General features: G+C 41.1%; 1 protein-coding gene across 2 annotated transcripts; it reads left to right on the top strand.

The window, feature by feature from the left end:
• The first annotated feature begins 21 nt into the window (after nt 1-21).
• LOC308412682 (abl interactor 1-like) lies at nt 22-21,015 on the top strand. Of its 2 annotated transcripts, XM_080907204.1 has the most exons (11): nt 22-268; nt 4,725-4,892; nt 8,767-8,943; nt 12,022-12,036; nt 12,515-12,618; nt 12,855-12,995; nt 13,717-13,817; nt 14,225-14,440; nt 15,974-16,063; nt 18,149-18,334; nt 18,416-21,015. In XM_080907204.1, the coding sequence occupies exons 1-11, from the start codon at nt 152-154 to the stop codon at nt 18,589-18,591; spliced, it is 1,491 nt and encodes a 496-aa protein (XP_080763330.1). In that variant the 5' UTR covers nt 22-151; the 3' UTR covers nt 18,592-21,015. The 2 variants fall into 2 exon arrangements, with proteins under 2 accessions (XP_080763330.1, XP_080763331.1); XM_080907205.1 differs by lacking the exon at nt 12,022-12,036.
• Nucleotides 21,016-21,099: the final 84 nt, after the last annotated feature.

Here is a 21,099-nt window from a genome sequence, read left to right as displayed (position 1 = left end):
CTCTGATTAGTCACGGGCTGTTGTGAATCGCAGGCCAGCGGCCCGACAATGCCAGGCGGGGGAGCCCCTTTCTCAGCAACACAGCACAGCATCACCGCCTCGCCTCGCTGAGAAAAAGGACAGGCAGGAGAGAAATGCAAAGGGATGTAAGATGGCAGAGCTACAAATGCTATTAGAGGAGGAAATCCCTGCCGGTAAAAGAGCACTCGTGGAAAGCTACCAGAACCTGTCCCGGGTAGCGGAATACTGTGAAAACAATTATGTTCAGGTAAGAAACGCCTAAAAACCGCCTTTGCATATGGTGAATTTACTGGTTTATCACCGTCGTGTCTGCGGTGTTGTAGTGGGAGTGAGTGAAACCACAGGGGCAGGAAATGCTGGTCGGAACGAAAGCGACTATCAAATCGCTAGCTACACCGAGTGGTCTTTTCTCCCGGTACGCTGGTTTAAGGGGCCGCTCGGTGCCATGTCGGGCATGGCTGTGTTTCGTTATCCCTCTGGTTTCTGTTTTTTAAAGGGTTTCCTCGGTGAGCTGAGAGCTGCTGGGGGCTTTTAGAGGGTGTGTCGTTGTTATGACTAAGTAGGTTGTCACTGACTGCATTCTGTGGTAGGTACCTGTGAAGGAGGCTAATCTCAAAACCGATTTTTTTTCCTTCTTTTTTCCTCCCTACGTGACTAAAACCGCACGCTCACCGCACGTGAAAACGGCATAACAGTATTATAAAACGAAAAAAAGGCTCGAGCCTTCCCTTTGGTCGTTTAAAATACAAAAGCTAACAATTGTATGTATATTTTTGAAAATGTAATACTGTCACAGAGCGATTATTATAACACATTTATTCACTAGAAACTCACTAAAACTGTGGCATATTCACGAATTAGCCCTTCCCTTTAGCCATTAAGCACTGGATTTAAAGGCATTTCTCATCTGTGAGCTTTCTTGCCAGTTTATACATCACAAAGTAAACCAAGTGCTAAAGACTTTACATGCAATTCGTCCAAGTCTATAAATGTGTAATGATCCTGATATAACGGTCTACTGCAAAACGTGGCCCCAGAGAATGTGTGTGTGGATCTTATAATGCCTGTGATTGCATGCATGGTGCAGGTTAATGAAAGGTGTGCCTGCTTGTTTTTTTTTGTGCTTATATTCACTAAATATTAAGTCAAAAAATCAGTAAAGCATTGAGGCATCTGGCTAAAGGAGGTATTAACAATAAACCTCAGTTGTTAGTCTCCCACAGAGTGCATTGAGTAAATGTGAGGAATACTGGGAGCTGACATCAAAGTGGCTTCAATGGTCTGGTGTGAACAGAAGACCACTTTGAATCAGAAACTGCGCTCCAGCTTGGCAATTTCTTCGTCACCGTGCTGCCTTGAAAGCCCACAGTAAAAGCACATCAGATCACTTTACCCCGGTTGTCATCAAAAATGCAATGTAGGTTAGACTGCTTGAATGCACGTTTCCTACTGATGGGCTTACACGGTGTTGTGAGGCAACACTTTCAGAGCTAGATCATGCAGGAAGCTATTATTCTGCAGATCAGTTGGACGGTTTGAGAGGAAATGGCATGCACCTGGTGGCAAACTTAGCTGCTTTAAGAAGCAGGAGCTTAGAGGCTTTAGTTTACAGACCAGGTGTCATATGTTGTGAAACAGGAATTTGGAGCACTCAATAAATAATAATAGCAAAAAGACTGTCACATCAGATTGATTCTTTTGATACTGATAAACTAAAGGAAATGAAAAACCAATTGTCATGGTGTCGTTTCAAATTTATTTAGGTTGTGGAATATAAAGGTACTTCACATATGAGCTCATCAAAAATGCAAATCCCTGTTCATCCATCCATCTAAAAACAAAACAAAAAAGGAATCCCTTTTTATTTATTTTTGATTAATGAAACATATGTATTTGTAGTGGACAGTGAGGAACAAAGTGTTTTGTGGCACACCTGTTTTTAATGCAGTGTCTGTTCTTAGCACTACTGAATGTTGCTCCTGTCAAAATCCCAGCACCACATGAAGCCAACAATAAACCATGTAATCATATTTTGTGAGTCATCTGCAGAAAACACAGGGATGTTTTTTTGGAGCCAGCTGGTGTCACCCAGATAAGATTTACTATCTCCATGAATCATTTATGTGTAGGTGAATGAGACAAAGGCACTAAGGAATAACTCTGTGCATTAAGAGATTTGAAGTGTCATATAAGTTCCACATTTTTATCAGGCCTTAATTTCAGAAAAATATCATAAGCTTATATATATTTGAAAATGTTTGAAAATGATTGTGTGCTAGTTTGATTCCCTTTCACTGCTGAGTTTGAAAGCCCAGGGCTGCTGCTTGGTTTATTTCCTACATCATGGCTGGAATATGAAAATGCTCGCATGTGTGTGGCTTTTCCCGAATAATGATTTCTTTAGGGACGTTAAAAACATTAGCTCAGATCCTGCGTGCATGTAAACACACTTGACAAACACAACAGGGAATGAAGGGGATTGAGAGTATTATGTAGGCCAACGTAGCTTATCCTTATATTGTGCTGGGTAAAAATCAAACACGGAAAATGCTAATGTCTTCTGCCTTTTGCTCCCAAGTTGTCAAACCACGTTATCAGCTTGGATACAGTAGCTCTGCATAATCCCATGTGGACAGTTTTTAAAACTGCGTTCATAAACTCACACAGTCACCTGAAATGATGATGCTATGTAAAAAAACAAACTGCATGCCATGATATGTAAATCTACCCAGGCAGGCTGCAGGAAAAAGACACAAGTTTTATTCTTAGATCAGAAGCTGTTTGAAAAAGTGTCACATACCAAACTGAAGACAAGAAAGCAGGACTCAGTTTTTTTAGTAACTTTCTAAGGTCTTTGTGTATTAAAATAGCATCTCTCGCAGTGAAATTGTTCTGCTTTTTACAAACCCACTGGTGTGTAAATTGTTCTGAACATTTATGTTCTTAGTTTTGCTTCAGTATATCGTTTGTGTATGCGTAACCACACATATTACTCATTTCACCCTTCTGTAATATAAGAATGTTAGCCCTGCCAACCCCCCCCAAACTACAACTCACTCGACACCCCTCTGACTCATAGTGTTTTTTGTTCATAACTCCTGAGGATATTCTTGTCTCAGTATTGTATTTCACTGAATTTGCTTTATTTTACCGCATTGTTTAGATAGGAGTCTTCCACATACCAAAAAAGGAATTCCAATTAGAGCCTCTACAAAAAGCCTTTTGTAAACTTAATACGAAATCCCAAAGAGAGTGGACAATGTGTATAAGGGAGATGTGTGTGTTTCTGTGCAGTACTAGTTTTAAACCTCTTTGTGCTCGTGTTAAGCTCATGCAAGAATCACTACGTATCCAAGCACTGTCCTAGCATTGCTTCACATGTTGTGTGTTAATAGCTCTGTGAGGTCTTTCAGTAGTCATCCAGTGAGTTATGTAAGTCAGCCTTTCCCAACCTAAGGTATGAAAACCAGTTTCTGTGCTAAACTCGCAGTGGGTCACAGAGCAGGTGGTTTGGTGGTCATGTTCAAAAGTGCTGTCATGGTGTAGGTGTTTAACCTCTTGCTACCAAGCACACGTAAACACGTGGTGGTTTGGAAACAGCTTGCATGTGATAACTGATGTATATAGTAGCTGTACAGCATACAACACAGCAGTGAATCGGCCTGAATGCTTATGAACTCTTCATTTAAAAAACTATAAGGTGAGACTTCAACATTTGAAAAACATTTGCTTATCATGATAAGTTTAGCCAATCAGCAGTCCGGAAACAGGTGCAGGCACCCTGATCTAAAACACAGCTTTTGGTGAAACCGTTGCATGGTGGCAGGACATTAGGTCATCACAGTAGCATCAGTGAATGTGTGACCCTGTAGGCACAGTTTGTAAATAGGGGTTGGACAGAATATCAATGTCAGCAAATCAAAATATTGATTATCATGATCTAATAATTAATGACAATTGATTAAAACATTCGTTGGCATTCTTGTAGTCTGCTAGGACAGGTGGAGCTTAATCATGAAGATCATGACCTGAGGCAATCTTAAGTGTCACATTTCTGTTTTTGTACACATTACAGAAGCAGAACGATATATTGTTTATAAGTCAGGTGTAGATTGTGTAGTAGTTGTAAGTTGTAGTCTTTCTGTGGTAGTTCGCTGTTGGAGTGCTTCAATGTGTGGCCGCATTCTCCCGTTTTGTTTCCAAACTATAAATATGTCCGTTCAGTCACATTGCTATTTAAAGGCATCCAGAAGCAGATGGTTTGCACAGCCGGGTGGAGATTTGGGAAATGTCCTGGCATTCCTGTTTTCTGGGCTCGAATCCCACTGTGCACCTGTCCCATGTTGCCCGTCGGAGTTGTTCGGACATTGTCCCAATTTCAGGCTGTGTAGTAGTCCACAAAGCCTTTGCTTCACAGAATCACAAACTTTTCTCCTTCACTTCCCTTCAGATCGTAACATGGCTTTGCAGTTTAAAACCAGCAAAGAGAGGATGTCAAATACTATTCCCTGTAGACAACTGCCCTCTCACTCTGCAGCTCACACAACTGATAGGAGAGGAACAATTACAGTACAGCATTTTGTCTTGCTTTTATGGACTTTACACCTTACTTTCTTCTGCCAAATTCTCCATTTCTTCCACCCACACACATTTCCACTGACTTGTTTTTTACATCAGTTTGTTCTTCTCCCTCTCCCTGCCAGGCTCAAGACAAGAAGAAGGCCCTGGAGGAGACCAAAGCCTACACCACTCAGTCTCTGGCCAGCGTGGCCTACCAGATCAATGCCTTAGCAAACAATGTGCTGCAGCTGCTGGATATTCAAGCCTCGCAACTACGACGCATGGAATCGTCCATCAACCACATCTCCCAGGTACGCACCACAACAGATTCGGTATTTGTGCATGGGATTTGAATCATCAGCCAAGAAGGCCAACTCTGATTTTAGCAGTCTAATCGCTGCTTTATCCATCAAATGAACAAAGATAGGTTTTTCCTCTCTAGATAAAAGTTATTCAAGTACAGTAAAATGCCACAGTCTGCTATTATTCAGTGTCATAATACCAAACTGCACAATGGCACATTCATGTATTATAAAGACTGACAGATATGGCGGGGGCATGGATCATGCTGGAGCTGCCAATCCTCCACAGTCCCTCATCAGTCCCGCTTGCTTCATCAGCAGTCCTCTCTCTCTCCGTCTCTGTTCCTCTGTGTGCGCTTCATGCGGCCACCCTGCCTGTCAGCCATTGAATGTCCCGTCCCCTCCCTGTGCGCTTCATTAAGCCTGTCAGAATGAAGTGAAACCCTGACGCCAGCACTCTAGCTTGCATTTTCAGCTCCCACTTTACTCTGCAAACTGCGGAGCGGTAGCAGTCAGGTGCAATCTCACAGCGGACAACCAAACACTATTCTCAATCCTTTAAAGGTGCTCAGTAGAGCTTTACTTCCCCTACTTGATGTTTCTGCTTCACACCCAATGGCACCCTTGACGTGCAGCAGCACAGAAGAGAAACTGTTGAGTCAGTACGTTCACCTGATCGTAACTGAGAAGCGACTTCTATCAGCTTTAGTCTGGCCACAATGTTTCACTGCAGCCTTTTTTGTCTTTTCATAGCTAGAAAAACACTCGTTTCACCACTAGATTGATTCTAGTAGTCACATATTTTTCTTTCTGTACTGCTGAAGCTGTAAAAGCAAAGTGAGGCCATGCTTTTTATTTTGTTACATGGCATTCTGCGAACATATCTGCCCTTTTTCACAACACCATCAAAGCAAGCTTGTGCTATACATTTCAGAGAATTAGGTTTTTAATTTAAATTCTGCAATTTGATTTACAGGCAATCAAGACAGCTTCAAAAAGATTCTTAGACAGGAAACCACAACAGCATCTTATGAACAAGCTAACCGGTTATGTCTTTTTTAGTTCATGCAAGCTGCCTCGCGTGCGTGAAAATCTAATAGCAGTCCATAATACTGCATGCCTTCTCCATGGCTGCATTTATTTGACACCATGCATGAATTGAGTCCGTGGATCCAGAAGAACATCTGGATCTAGGTCAGTTTGGAATACTTTCACCAAAAGTGTTTCCCAATTTTTATTCTTTCGGTTTGATATATATTCATGAAGATATGGCACAATGTTTTTTTGCAACGATAAAGAATCCTTCCAAAAATGTCTTGATTCAGATTAGTGTATGAATCGGCTCCAAAGGTTAATTTCCTCCAGGGTGGGGCATGCCACACCTCTGATAATTTTTTCATGCAAAATGGAAATGCAAAATTTAACCACAAGTAAAAACTCAATGATGGGGTGAAAAAAAATGCATGCCCCTGAAAACACAGATGGCTTTAAATCTGCTTGAATCGTTTAAAAGTTCAGGAAAAGATCATTAACTTTACATATACCCCATAATGGCTTTTCTCTCTACACAAAATGAATATTTAACTTTGCTTTGCTGTGGCACTTTATCAATTTATCATTCTAGAAAGAAAGGTGGGCAAACGCTGCTGCCAAACCCATGTCTGATTTAAAAGGCCTCAGCAGAAAAGTCTTTGGCAGAAATATACAGTACAGGCTAATCCCTAAAATGCAAAGCAGCAGCATGTCTAATCAAAGGAGAAATCTGAATTAGAACCTGAATTAAATGGTTATGGATAAAAATGGACATGCTTCCTTTTGATTTTGTTGGAGATCTGAAACTCTACACTTTGGTTTCTTTTCCACTTTCACTCTGTCTTTTCTTTCTGATTTATCTCTCAGTTCATTCCCCGAAATTGTCATCCATCAGCTCAATGACCCACTTGTGCCTTTTTCAGCTCCATTTCAGTTGGTCCAATCCTCTTAAGCGCAGGATCAACTTCGCATTACTCTATATTGCAGTGTAAATTCAAAAGATTGTGGCGACACATTTATGGACACCTCTTTACCGTAAAATATAGCATCAACCGTATTAGTTGTTTGGATTTAGTTAATATCAAACTATACATGAAATCATTGACATATAAATTCATCGTTTACATGTCTTAAAACCATACTTGGTGCAGACATTTCAGCTCGCTCAGTTGCTCTGCAGAGAATGATCATCTGCTTAAGAACAGATTTAATAGAATGACACCACTGTATAGCTCTGGCAGTGAGAGTTACCATCTGTACCATCTGTTGTCAAAAACACACTCCACAGGGTTGAGCAGACAGGCAGATGTTTATTAAAGAGATTACAAAAGAAAATGAGATCGCAAAAGATCATGAAGGGCAGACATTGCTGTCGTCACTCATTAGATAACAGTTATGTCTCGATGCATTTAGCAATGTAAACACAGAGGAAATGCATACAGAGGAAAGTAGCTCTAAAGTGAAGTTTCCTTTTCTATTTCACCATTTTCTTCTCTTCTCAATCTCTTTTTAATTACTGTAAACGCCCCAGAATCAGCTTCTAGTGCCTCTGTCTTGTGTGCCTCTCTCTCATTTCTGTGCCTCTCTGTCCTTCTGTTTTTTTCACTCTCTCTAATCTACACTGCACCTCAGCTCGCCTGTTACTGGCAGGAAATGGGCAGGTCTTTTTTGTAACTTCCCAGCTGAAGCTGGGCGTGTCACTTCAGTTTCCTCTCCTAAAGAAAGAGCCTACAATATCACACACACACACACACTCAGATAAATAGATGATAGAGCTCAGAGACTTCATCTCAGACACAGTGAGAGGGTAGCACAACTTGACAGTTCTTCTCAGATTTTGAGTCTCTTGGTTGGAAAAATGTTTAAAGATAATTAAATGAAGCTCTAAAACACATGTTATTCTTATAGTATATTTCTTTGTGTCCATTTGCAATGTGTATATATATATATATATATATATATATATATATATATATATATATATATATATATATATATATATATATATATATATATATATATATATATATATATATAATATATAAATTCCCCTCTCACCCCGGTCTATCCTTCAAGCTCGGGTCCTCTACCAGAGGCCTGGGAGCTTGAGGGTCCTGCGCTGTATCGTAGCCGTTCCTAGGACTGTGCTCTTTTGGACAGAGATCTGTTGTTGTTCCCGGGATCTGCTGGAGCTACTTGCCTAGCTTGGGAGCCACCGCCCCTAGTGCTCTCTCTCTCACTATATATATATATATAAATAACAATTGTTGTAACATTGTTGTTACTGAATTGCTGTAAACAGATGCTGACTTTTTTTTTGTACAACTACATGTCCACTTTGCAGCTTTTGAATGCTGGTTGAAACTATATTAAGCAATAGAAGCTGGTGATGGTGTAACAGTTTTAAACATAGATTACTCTGTGCACAGTAGCCAAAAAATTGGTTGTGAACAGCGCACACAACAGAGCTAGAAGCTGTCAAATAACAGTAGTTCTCGCGTATTTCATTTACACATATTCTCTTTGAAAATCAGCTTCAAATTAAGTGTAATTGTCTTGAATTAAATTGTTGTCAACAACAGTTTTCACTGCAGTGCACTATGATGGCTCAGAAGTTAAAACGAGCCTTCGCTTTGGGCGAAGGTTGGTGGTTTGATCACCAGCTCATCCACTTGTTGATGTGTGTGGGCACATCAACATAATTTCATCATAGTATAAATAAATATGAAAGAATAAAAGCACATGGTTTTAGCGTTCAGTTACGTGCCGTATCACCTCCCTACATTAAAAGCAAATTTACAGGCCCACCTTAGAAAACAGGAAGTGACCATATTATATTTTCCTCAAACAGACCGTGGACATCCATAAGGAGAAGGTGGCCCGCCGAGAAATCGGCATCCTGACCACAAACAAAAACACCTCTCGTACCCACAAGATCATCGCTCCGGGCAACATGGAGCGGCCGGTGCGCTACATTCGAAAGCCTATCGACTACACGCTGCTGGATGATGTAGGACACGGCGTCAAGGTAAGGAAAATATTCTTCATTGTGTTAAAATAAAAACCTTCTAACAAGGAGTAAGAGTAAAGTCGTCTCTGCACTATTCCACCATAATTACTACCAAACTGTTGCATCTGTCCATTACTTTGATAAATTGCCGTGTTTTCTCCCAGTAATCAATTTTGCCAGAGAGGAATACACATACTTAGTCAAGTTTACACCTGGTACTTGCATGTGAGCATCCTCACTGTCTGCATTCATAATTCATTCACACACTCCCACCCAGGCTGCGAGCTGATCAATACGCTGGCCTTTTAGTTGATTAAGCACGGAAACACTTCAGCCCATCCAAGAATAGCTGCACAGGCAAGAGTTTTTCATGCCCGGTAACAATTACCCAAGCTGCTAGTTATTAATCGACTGTGTGTGTGTTTTTGAGGGAACTATCATAGCCAAGTGTTACTCACACCATCACACTCTCTTCAAATTGTAAAAAAAAAGTAAAAATCTTTCAGTCTTTCTTCCGCCTCATTCTTCAGTTTTTTTTATTCTCTCTCCCCATGATCCATCCTCTCCTCGCCCCTCTCTTCCTCTATTTCACAAGACTGTGTGTCTGTGCTTGTGTCAGCGTGCACACACAGTTATACGCACTGATTGCTTGTGTCATAAATTTCCATAGTGCGTGTGTGTCAGTTGGCCTCTGTATCCCTTTCCCCTGGTCTGTCTCTGTTGAGATAGTGGCTGTCCGCTGATTTTCAAACATCCGCTGATTCAAATTCAAAAGCTAGTGTTTCCTCCTTTGAGAGCTGGCTCACACTGAGACGGATTTGGCATGGCCCACTATGCAAATTGAGCATCATTCAGGAATGATAGAAATGACAGATCTCTGCAGAAATCAGCACATTGTAGATGCAAGAAAATCTGCAATCTTTTCTTTTTTTGTCCATCTGGAAATCTGCAAAAGGAAACAGCAGTTCGTGCTTCTAAGACACGAGTCTACATTTGGATGAGCATTGTGAATGTAATGAAGTTGACTTATTTTAAATAGGTTTAGATAATCAGTTTGGGCTTGTGAAATGCATTTTTGGATTCAAAGCTCTCTGGCTGCTGGCTCCTTTTTAATTCTCTTCCTGGCTACTTGTGTATGTATGTAAAGGCGCTTATGAATGTGCATTTGTGCAAACGAGAATGTATACAGTTTGTTTCTCATGCACACATATATAAATCTGTGAACTGCTCAAAAAGCTCGACCCAAGAGACAGCATCCCAGACATTTTTCAATATGTGTGGCCCGACTAAATATCTGCACACCTGAATGTGCCATAGGTGTGTCAGAGAAAGACTTGCACAGTATCCCCTGCACATCATTTTGCTGTACATGTATTAAACTACAATCAGGTGTTTGTGAAATATAACAGCAAGCAAGTCAGTGTGCGAGAGTTAGATTTAATTTTTTGGTGGGATTTTATTTGGTGACTGCTGAAGTTTCAAAGTTAATTGACTTTTTCTTAACGGGTTAAGCAGGGAAACATTATCCAGGTTAGTTTTCTTCTTATATTTGACTTATGCTTAGTCACTGTGTCACTATTATTGTACTATAAGAATGAATGTGATTGGATATCAAGAAAGGATATCAAGATTTTAATGGTACCACTGCTCCTAGCAGTATGCTGTTGCTCATGGCACCTTGTCGCTATATTTAGATTTAGACTTCAAAATAAAGTGACAGTAGCTCATTAGAAAAGAAGGAAAATGGCCTTGACTTTGTTTGTATCTCCAACTCCAATCACTGATAAAAGACACTGCTCACTATTTTTTTTCTATGAAGTCAGAAAAATCATTATTGCAGATTTCTTTGAGATATTGTGATATAGTTTCGACCCCTATTCACTACTGTTACAGCCGCCACATAGAAATACACTATATTCAGAGGTATATTAATGCAGGTGTGGGGGTATGTTTGTAATTTTGCTTTCCTGCATTTATGAGTCTGGGCTGTGTTCCTGCCGTGCTGGGAAATATTAGCAGCTTATTAGCGCTCTATCCTCACAGCCCATTTCCTCTTGGCTGAGGTGGATTCCCTCAAGCTTTAGAGGAGCACTCATCCACCCCCATCCCTTTTCTCCCCCACGTCCAGGGGAATTTATCCACGGATAGATGGGAAATCATTCTCGAACTTGGAAAGACCCATTAATGCATGTGTGGACGACTGTGTTCAACCCCTCACCGTAATGGCTTTTTTTTTTGGCATTTTCTGGCAGTTACCATGGTGATAGGTTTAGCCACATTACAGCCACTCAGAGACTCTGTTATTTATGACCTCACACCACTTTCCTACCCAATTTTTTATTTCCCTGGTACGACACTTAAAGCATGTAGCTCAGCCGCTCCTCGACTAGACACTAAAGTGACTCTTATCCTGATTACAGTCTGTAACACAGATCCAGATACAGACATAGAGGGGACAAAACAAAACATAAACAGTGTTTCCATGTCCTTTTTTTTTCAAATGTTTGTGTACAAAGTGGACCAAAAGGAAGCGAGCTCTTCCTCTGTGTTGGTTAAAACCTAAATTGGGTTATTTGGTGTGACTTCTACTGCAGGCAGGTGTTCAAGTGAACATAGGAGTAACTGACATTAAAGGCTAGCAATAATAATATATAATAATCAGATAAACATTAAATGTATTAATGTTTTAAGTTGCCTTTTTCCTCAGTTTTATATTATTATAAATTGAACCTCCTTTATGCTGCTAGAATTTGGCTTATAATGAAGTATAGTTTGAACAGTATTAAAATTGCAATTATAGATTCAGTGTGATGAGCAGTCTGTGACCTGGAAAATTAGTAGCACACACACGGTAGTGGTTCACAGTCTTTCCCACATAAAAGTATGTTGTAGATTGTGAAATGGTCTAAATACACTCAACTGTATTCATGTGAAAAGCCTTACTTCACACTTGCTCTGAACACACCAATACACTCCCTTCCTTTTTTCTTCTTGATTCTCTGTCAGCATCATGTAGTGTGGGTACAAAGTTACTGTTACCAGTCTTTAACCAATGAGCTTGTTTTTTGTCTTCTCTTTCTGCCTGCTTGCACTCAGTGGCTTAAGGCCAAGGTAAGAGATGCTTGTATTTCTCCTCTTATTGTCCATAAATTGATGTTCAGAGCCACATTATCAAGGTGCCCATGAAGCCATGAAACATGTCTTTCTACCTTTGAGACGCATAGAAGGATGTGCACCTTTAATCAGTTACACATTTTTTTACAATAAGAAACTAATCGGATTTGGTGCAAAGGCAGTCCAATAAAGCAGGATCAGTGTATATATAATAAGATATTTCATGTGTATGTTGTATAATTAGATTTACAATCTCTTCATCCATCTATTACTATTAATCATACACTCTTTATGTAAGACAATAGACACCTTCATACTGGTGCTTTGTGTTTTCTCCATTCATACAGTACAGGTGAACCTCATCCGAGTTTGCTTGTTCATCATCGTTGAAATGACTCCTGAGAGTCAGGTTCATTGGTAGGAAAATCGCTACGTTACAGAAAAACAGGCTTTTAACTTGCTCTTTTTTGTCTAGCAACATGGGAACAATGCGGCGGGACGAGGGGGGACCCTTTCAAGGACCAACCCACCTTCACAGAAGCCTCCAAGCCCTCCCATGGCTGGTCGTGGTACCCTTGGGTAAGAACCTACAGTTTAACTTGCGTGGTGTAAGAGGTTGTGGTCCCATCTGGTCTCTGTTAAACTGGGGCTTCCTGCCAAACCAATGAAACACACAGTAGGTTATGAATGCAGAGATATATTTTAGCAAACAGTTCAAATGTTTAAAGTTTCCCTATTCTTTATTTTATTCTATTACTTTCATGAAACTGAAAACAAACTCTACTTTCCTCTTTCCTGTGTTCACCTGACTCCAGACGTAACACTCCCTACAAAACACTGGAGCCTGTGAAGCCCCCAGTGGTGCCAAATGACTACATGACGAGCCCGGCCCGACTCGGGAGCCAGCACAGCCCCGCGCGCACAGCGTCTCTCAATCAGAGACCCAGGACACACAGGTAGCACAGATCCATTTAAACTTTGTTTTCGATTGCTGTTTACCACGTTACAGCTGAACTACAGGTAAATGGGGCACAAATGTTAAGTATATGCATTTAAACCACTTGAGAGGAGTGAAATAAGCCGATGTAAGCAATAATGTAAAGAAATGACCAGAGCATTTAAAATGTGTTAGATAAAGTGAGACATGCTGCAGTTTGTTTTCTGTAGGAATGGGGAGCTTGTAACTTTTTTCAGTGAGACTGACGAGGCCCTCTAACCTGGTGCAGATATGAAGACAATGTGAAAGGGCTGATTAGTGTTTTCTTATTTAAAAATGCTGCTTTTTACATCAGATAACCTTCCTGACACTAGGGAAACACCAGTGTTTTTTCAAATTGAAATGTCTGGTTACAAAAAAATGTAAAAAATTATTAGTAAAATAGGAATCAGCAGATAAGACTTTTAAAAAATGAGATATTTACATTTCTTTATTAATTCCTTCAGTCTGTGTTTTTGACCTTTAGATCTCTTCCTTTTTTTCTACATAAACTTCTCTTCTACGTGCGCCGCAACTTCTTCGCAGAAATCGATATTGGTTGCCATAGTGATGGGCACATTGTTGCAGACAGAGTGACATATGAGAGACTAATGATAGGATGTCAAACTTTGTTATGTAATTAAGTTTGTCTCACACATTTCTACTGATTGCCACGAACTCTCCCCTTGCTCTCCGTGCAGTGGCAGCAGTGGTGGCAGTGGTGGGAGGGAGAACAGTGGAGGCAGTGGAGTCGGTGTCCCTCTAGCAGTTCCCACACCCTCTCCTCCCAGTATGGGGCAAGGTGAGTTCCCAGCGCTGCTGTGTCTCCTCGTCTCCTGCATGTGACTCTAAACTGAGCAAAGTTTTGCTTTAAATCTGGAATAGAAGTTGGGATAGATTTTTTTTTTTGTTTTTTTAGAAAACTGACAGGATGTAGATTTACTCTTGTGTATTCTGTCACATTATAATAATGGAAAAAGTGCCGCAGGCATATAGCCTTACTGAAAATGTATATTTCATAACCATGTTTTTGACCTTTTGCTCAAACCAGTATTAAATATATAGTAAAGAAACTGCTATGCAAGAAAATTCTGACCAAGGCATGAAGGAAATCTGGGACACTGGGCACAGAGAGAGCAAGTGTAGTGGTGTGTTCAATAAAGTAAATTGAATATAAATGCTGCTCACACCGGCTCTCCCCTCTTGTAGTGGCCCCATCGTCGGCCTCTGTGCCCCAGGGCCCCGGCTTGGGTCCCATCCCCATGTCCCAGTTTGGCACCATCTCCCGCCAGATCTCCCGTCACAACTCTTCCACCACCTCCTCAGCCTCCATGGTGTCGGCCACTGGCACGTATCGCCGCGCACCCTCCGTCTCCTCCCAGCAGCCCCATCTTAACGGAGGCCCAACATACACTCAGAACCCAGGTAATGTCAAAGGACTCCTGAAGCACTTGGTGTTTAGAGATAATCTGCACAAATAGGTTCGGGAGCAAGAAGTTCACATCCTGTCCTAATATAATGAAATACGCATTTAGAATTTGGCCACTCATACTTCTGCGTTTGGTCCTCTTCGTCTAACAGCTATGCGGGCTAGCCTTTTCAGGGGCTAATGAAAATGAATGATGAACTGTAATAACAGAAGTCGGGGTTGTTGAATCCTCCCCACCTCTGCCCTGCTACGCGGAGTGTTACATTAGCTTTTCTAATTGAGTTATGACATTATTATTTTAGTCAGCTGGAGGAAGGTTCTTGTTCAGGGAGACCGGTGAGCAGGCAGATGGCATTTCAGGGTAGAAAATGCTCGCAGCTGCAAGACGAGGGAAAACCCAGAACATAATGCATATTTTCTGTCAAATGAGGAGAATTTATTTTGGCAGGCTTCTCTCTGAGCCATTCTCCTCTAATGGCTCCTCTCAAAGGACAAACTGTCTTTCTTGGCACAGAATACAGAAGGAGGAGGCTGTCTGTCTTGTCGAGAAGCGAGAGAGAGACAATGACACTGAGCCTGGTTAGCCACAGGCTTTAACTGAGACATTGCATAATCTTGATGATGTCTGCTGTGTAGTTGTTATAATTTTATGAAGCTAAAAGGTACGTTTGGACACGTGGTGGATGTTACAGAGGTTTAACAGCACAAAAAGCTGTTTCATTACACGATGGAGTTCATTGATCTCACAGGGTGTAGCTGTGGATAGATGTGAAAGCGCGATGGAATATTAGGACATTACTTCAGCGAGGTTACAGACGCCCTCTCGATACATGTGATTTATGAGTCAGACCTGGCATGCCTGTGTGTGACATCATGTCTTTGAGTGAGGACAGCTGTGTTTTTCTGTTTGTCTGTAGGGTTAATCTTACGATGAGACAGTGCAGCAAAAAGATTTTTAAGGGGAATGTATGCAGGTTATGTTGGTACAGTTTTTTTAACTGAAGGGTGTAGGTGAGCCAAAATGCTGAACTGCATCCAAAAATACTGCTCTAGTGAGATTCCTGCAAATTCTTTGAGAAGCCGTATCTGTCTTCCTGAAGCGTTATCTTGCAGCTGTAGCTGTCATGTTTCTGGGTCTGCGTCGTGCTTTGCACTTCTTTCACCGCGTTGAAAACGCTGCAGCTTTTGCGTTTGATTTTTAAAACAGATGCTGATGAGGTAGACTCTCAGGCTGAGATTAGATGAAGGCCTGTTCGGCCCAGCTTGAAAAACGCAGCACAAAAGAACACTGATTGGAAGTTTTCAATCGAGTTGCTCAGCAATGCTTTCTGTGCTATTTTTGCTTGCTCACAAGCTTTTTGTTGTCTCCCCTCCCCTCTTTCTTTTGCAACATGCTCAATTTGGATTTTCTCTTCTCTGTGATGCCCTTTTGCTCTTTTTTCTGTGTCTTCTGTCTTTCTCCCTGTCCAAACACCTCCGTTGCTCTCTGTCTCTCGGCTGCTCCTTCTGCCTGATTGTTGTGGCTCCAGTGTCTGTGGCTCCTCCACCTCCTCCTCCTGTGGTCCAGCTGACCCCACAGATCCCCCTGACCGGCTTCGTGGCCAGAATGCAGGAGAGCAGTAAGTAGTAGAAAGCAGACAGAAACATACACTTATGTGGTATACCTGCATGTACCGTTAAAGTTAGAAATGTAGACTGTACAAACACAGCCATGTGCAAAAGTCACAGGTATGAACCTCAGCATGCACAAAATTTACGCAACGTCACCAGTGCACTAGACAGGGCTCTGAGCACATTTCAGGACCCACACACTGCTACACTCACACTACCTTATCGCGCTGGATGCATGGCTGAGGGTGGAGCACCCTCAGATGTCTGTCTGTTGCCATGGTGATAGATCACTGAAAGCTCTCAGTCCACTGAGGAGAGAAAATGTGACCCGCTGCTGCATCCTGATTCACCAGCCGCTTGTCTGCAAAGACGCAGAGATCAAACTATCTGTGTCTCCCTAGTTCAATGAACCGAAGAACAGTTCTGCACGAGTCATGGAACGACATGAACAATGGAGTTAGTGTGTGTAGTTTGCACTTTTTAAACTGGCCTTAAACTAATAATTATTGCTAAATCAGCTGGTGGCTTTTCTCTTGTTTTTCTGGTGCACAGGAAGCGGCACGTTTTATATTTCCACCACCAGCAACAGGGATTAATGTGCATGTGGAAGAAGAGCTGATTGGTTAGTCTGAACACTAATCACTTTGACTAAACAAAGAAAAGGTCTGCTGCTAAAAAGAGGTCACCTCACAGAAAATACTGATGTTTAACGAGCGAGTTCTTGTGAGAAAATGCCACAAAGAGAAGCACTTTAATACTAGGAAAAAAACAAAGAAACGGGGACCAGTACAAGTGCCTTTTAATGTTTTTTTAATGGGAATGGTCTTGCTCTGTCTTTGCCTGAAGTATATTGCGTTACTAAAAGCCTAATGTATGTGGTGTTTATACAAGGGGAAATAAAACCAAAGTCAGCTATTGTTTTATAGCGAAGCGTTTTCAGCTGTTAACAGCTCCAAAGTGAGCTGTTGGACCTGTTGTAAAAAAGGTTATGCAGGCAGATTGGAGAGTTGCATTAATTTCAGTCCCCTGTGCCAGTTCTTTAATTCAAGAGCAAGCTTATGAATTAGATCAGATGTGCAGTTTCTCTTTAATCACTGGGCTCGAGACTACAAAGTTGCAGGGAGACCTGCTCCAAGAGGACTCTCTTAGCACGAGAACTTATTTGGTTAAAAGACTGAAAAAAGTCAGGGCTTTCAAAATCACACCAATCCACCCATTTTATCACGTCGTATTCTTGTGAAGTATGCGCTTGAGAAGTGCCGCTGTTCACTTCTCACTGGACGAATTTAAAAATGCAAATCATACAGTGTTACAGTACGTGTGTGGTTGCATAACACAGCTACTAAATGAATCCTGTCATTTAAAGAAAGAAGAAAACACATTCAGGTGTGATTAAGCGCCACCGTTACTTAAACAACTACAGGATAAACTGAAGAACATGGCTGGTAGTTGTAGTACTAGAAGTAATAAATAGAAAGACTGCAACGGCTACTGAGGACAACTGTGTCCAGGAAAGTTCAGCATCCTCTGAGAGATTTCACGTTTACAGAAGTGATACAGAGTGACTGTTTTATAATGTTAACTGAATATTTCGGGAACTGTAAACAGCCACTTGTAGTGCAGAAGATGTATTGATGTTTCACTGATAGGAAGTTTATAATAATAATAAATGATTAGTAAGTAAATGAGTGCCACGGGGACTTGGATCAGTGCTAGTATTAACTGATGCTGCAGGATCAGTGTCCAATTAAAAACTAAAGGGACCCACAGCTGCCCTCTAGTGAGCAGTTAAATCACTGAACATTTAATGTGTGTACACAGTTAGAAGACTTGGAATGATTTAGATCATAGTTGCTTGATAATTATATATGTTAAAATAAATATAAGAAACGGTGCATGGTGCACACTAGTCTCTCTGACCTGACCAGGCCATAACAGTAACATGTTGAAAAAATATATAGGATTTTGAAAGGTGAACACTATCACAGTGCAAGAGAACATTTTGAAATATCCCCAGACTGAGAGATCTGAACACACTCCTTCCTCATTATTTCTTTAATGCCTTATCACCTCTGCTTCCTGCCGTGCTTCAGTAACAGACAGCCCAGCCCCACCTCCTCCACCTCCCCCAGAGGACATTGGTGTCTTTGAAGAGCCAGCTCCCCCTCCTCCGCCTCCACCTGTAGACTACGAGGAAGAGGAGGCCGCAGTGGTTCACTACAACGATCCCTATGCTGATGGAGACCCCCAGTGGGCTCCCAAGAATTACTTAGAGAAAGGTTAGTACCCCGAGTTAATCATTGTATTTAGACTTTCACCAGTGCAATGAGCCATTTTACTGTTTTTTTCATTTTCCACAGTTGTGGCCATTTACGACTACTCCAAGGACAAGGAGGACGAGCTGTCCTTCATGGAAGGGGCCATCATCTACATAATCAAGAAGAACGACGATGGCTGGTTCGAAGGCGTCTGCAACGGCGTCACTGGACTCTTCCCTGGAAACTATGTTGAGTCGATCATGCACTATGCTGACTAAAGAAAACAAACAAAAAACCCCACACGTGATGGCGCTGCAGAGGTAATCCGTGAAGATGTACAGACGTATGCGGCGCAGCGATAGCAGTTCATACAGTTTGGAATGAAGTGCCATGGTGAATTAATAAGTAGTTTTCTTCTTTTGTGGGGAGAGGAAAGGGTTTGATCTGCCCTATTAAAAAAATAAATACATAAATAAGATGCCGCACAAAGTAGGAGGGTGTTGAAGCTTTGCAAGGCCTGTGTCTGGAAGTAAAGGCCTTTTTTTTCCACCACTGTCATCAAACAGCAACATTTTGCCTCACGACAAAATGACGTACATCAATAACAACTTCAGTGGATACAGAGTAAATCTAGATGTAGTGTTGCTTTTTCCGAGTATGCAGTAGATCCAGAAAGTGACGCACTGCTACAGTTTTACCGAGACAGTGTAACCGCTTTACGGTAAAGTGCTGCACACTTTTTCCTTCTCGTTTATTTGTACTGTAGACCATCAGACCAGCTCTTTCCTTCCTTTTGAAAAACAACGATCTTACATTATCAGAGACCTGAAAAGGACAAACGAACGTCATCAAGTGCATTAGGACACAGCTGAATGTGCCGTTGACGTCCAAATCACACAAGGTGTTTAAAAAATATATTAAGGAGGATAATGGCCAGAAGGAGCTGTGTATTCAGTATGCTCTCTGCTGTTGGTGGGGGTTGAAGTGAGTGTATAGACTGATCGCAAAAAAAAGAAAAGAGTTTCTTCTTTCTGATGGAGTCTCTTTCTGTTCTCTAACTTGTATATAAACTGTAATGTGAGAAGCTGCCAGTACAGTACATTTGTCAGTGTGTTTCACCAGTGTTTCCATCAGCGTCAGGGCGTGGTGCCAAGAGTGGATGTTTTGAGAATTTTTTACTTTACTTTTTACTTTATTTTTACTTGAAAATTAATTTTATTCATCACCCACAGTGCCATTTTAACGTGATTCAGGCAAAGTGGTTGTGTACAGGCATTTATTTTTCTACGTTAGGTCACAACTATATCGTCTTGATCGCCATCACTGTATTTGTCGATGCTGTCCAGCTACTGTAGCAGAGCGCTCACGTGCTTGCTGCTTCGTGACGCGAAGCAGAGGAAGGACTAAGTCGTGTGGCTTTCTTGGTTTTTTTTTCATGTTGTTTCCATTGTGCACTGATTAGTTAGCGGTAACTGTGATGACTTTTATTTCCATCATGGCTTTTATCACAAACACAAGCGTTGCCATCTCCAAAGTATCAACTAACCTTTAGGCTTTGTTTGTTCTTTCAGTGGTTGCTGGTGCGGTGCTTTACATTGGTGCTTAATAACCATAATCACCAACCCAAACAACCTCAAGTCCAAGACTCCTCCCACACAGAAATGTAACAAAGGATTTTTAGTGTCGTTATCGATCGTTTTGATTGTAATCCTCGGCCACTTTTGTGTTTGTAGTGAATGTAGGTGACTCGGCGATGGTGATGTGCTTCAGCTGGAGTCGCTTTATGTCTTTTTGTCCGTTCTGTGCAACACACGAATGACACCCGCTACCTGCAGTGAAGGAAGGAATCTCAATCTTTAGGTCTTAAAAGTTCCGATTTGTCCTACGAAATGAGATGCCTGTTCTGGTGGAGTGATTGTTGGTGCAAACTCGCTCTCAAATATCATTCAATATAATGCCTGTCTCAGAATATATGTTTGTAACAAGTCATATGAACATAATCACGTGTACTTTAGAATAATAGGGGCATTCAACTTTTATTTTGAAAGGGAACATTTTCAAGGTTTTTAGGCAGAATATGACTCAATCATATCGACAGTATTCATAAAGCATGGAAGTATCTAAACGTCATTACAGTGAATGATTCGCCACTACATCCCTTTCTTGATTGTATTTATTCCATTATGAGGTCATTTTGTTTTGTGAGGACTTTTTCTACCTGATGTATTTCTAGCTCTGCATTCAGCTTCTTTTTATGTGTGAGACTGCTGAGGAAGGATTCGATAGCAGTTTTATGTAAATGATTTATTTATACTTACTTTTTTCATAGAGTAATCATGAGACAACCACCGATGTGCAAAACTTTGTAATGTTTACCACTTAACGTCTCTAGCATTTCAGGGCATCACAGGTCAAGGCGCCTTTCTTTGATGTGCGTTTTCTTATGATCATTTGTGGAAATGAAAAGAAAAACAAAAAAACATCTGAAACTTTAATGTTCATTGGAGCAGAATGCGATATTTGTCTTCTCCTCTCAGTTTGTACATAGGATGTGTTCATTGAAATTTATGTACAGCCTTTTTTGTAATAAACAGCTCGATGAAACAAATGACAGCACTGTGAGTTTTGTGCCAAAGAGCTGTCTCAAAAGATGGAAACAATCTGCAGCATACTGTAAACATGCTGTCTACTGTATGTTTGTGCCCCCAAATAAAAACCACAAATAAATATAGATTTGTGAATAAATAACTTTCAAAACATGCGCTTATATCTTACCACTGCTATGT

Source organism: Rhamphochromis sp. 'chilingali' (assembly GCF_963969265.1).
Source record: "Rhamphochromis sp. 'chilingali' genome assembly, chromosome: 16".
Taxonomy (NCBI): domain Eukaryota; kingdom Metazoa; phylum Chordata; class Actinopteri; order Cichliformes; family Cichlidae; genus Rhamphochromis; species Rhamphochromis sp. 'chilingali'.
This window is presented reverse-complemented; position numbering and strand designations above follow the sequence as displayed.

Coding starts and splice junctions, on each gene's coding strand:
- LOC308412682 (XM_080907204.1), top strand. CDS start 152: ATGGCAGAGCTACAAATGCTATTAGAGGAGGAAATCCCTGCCGGTAAA. Junction 4,893..8,766: donor CCATCAACCACATCTCCCAG/GTACGCACCACA, acceptor TTCCTCAAACAG/ACCGTGGACATCCATAAGGA. Junction 16,064..18,148: donor GGCCAGAATGCAGGAGAGCA/GTAAGTAGTAGA, acceptor GCCGTGCTTCAG/TAACAGACAGCCCAGCCCCA.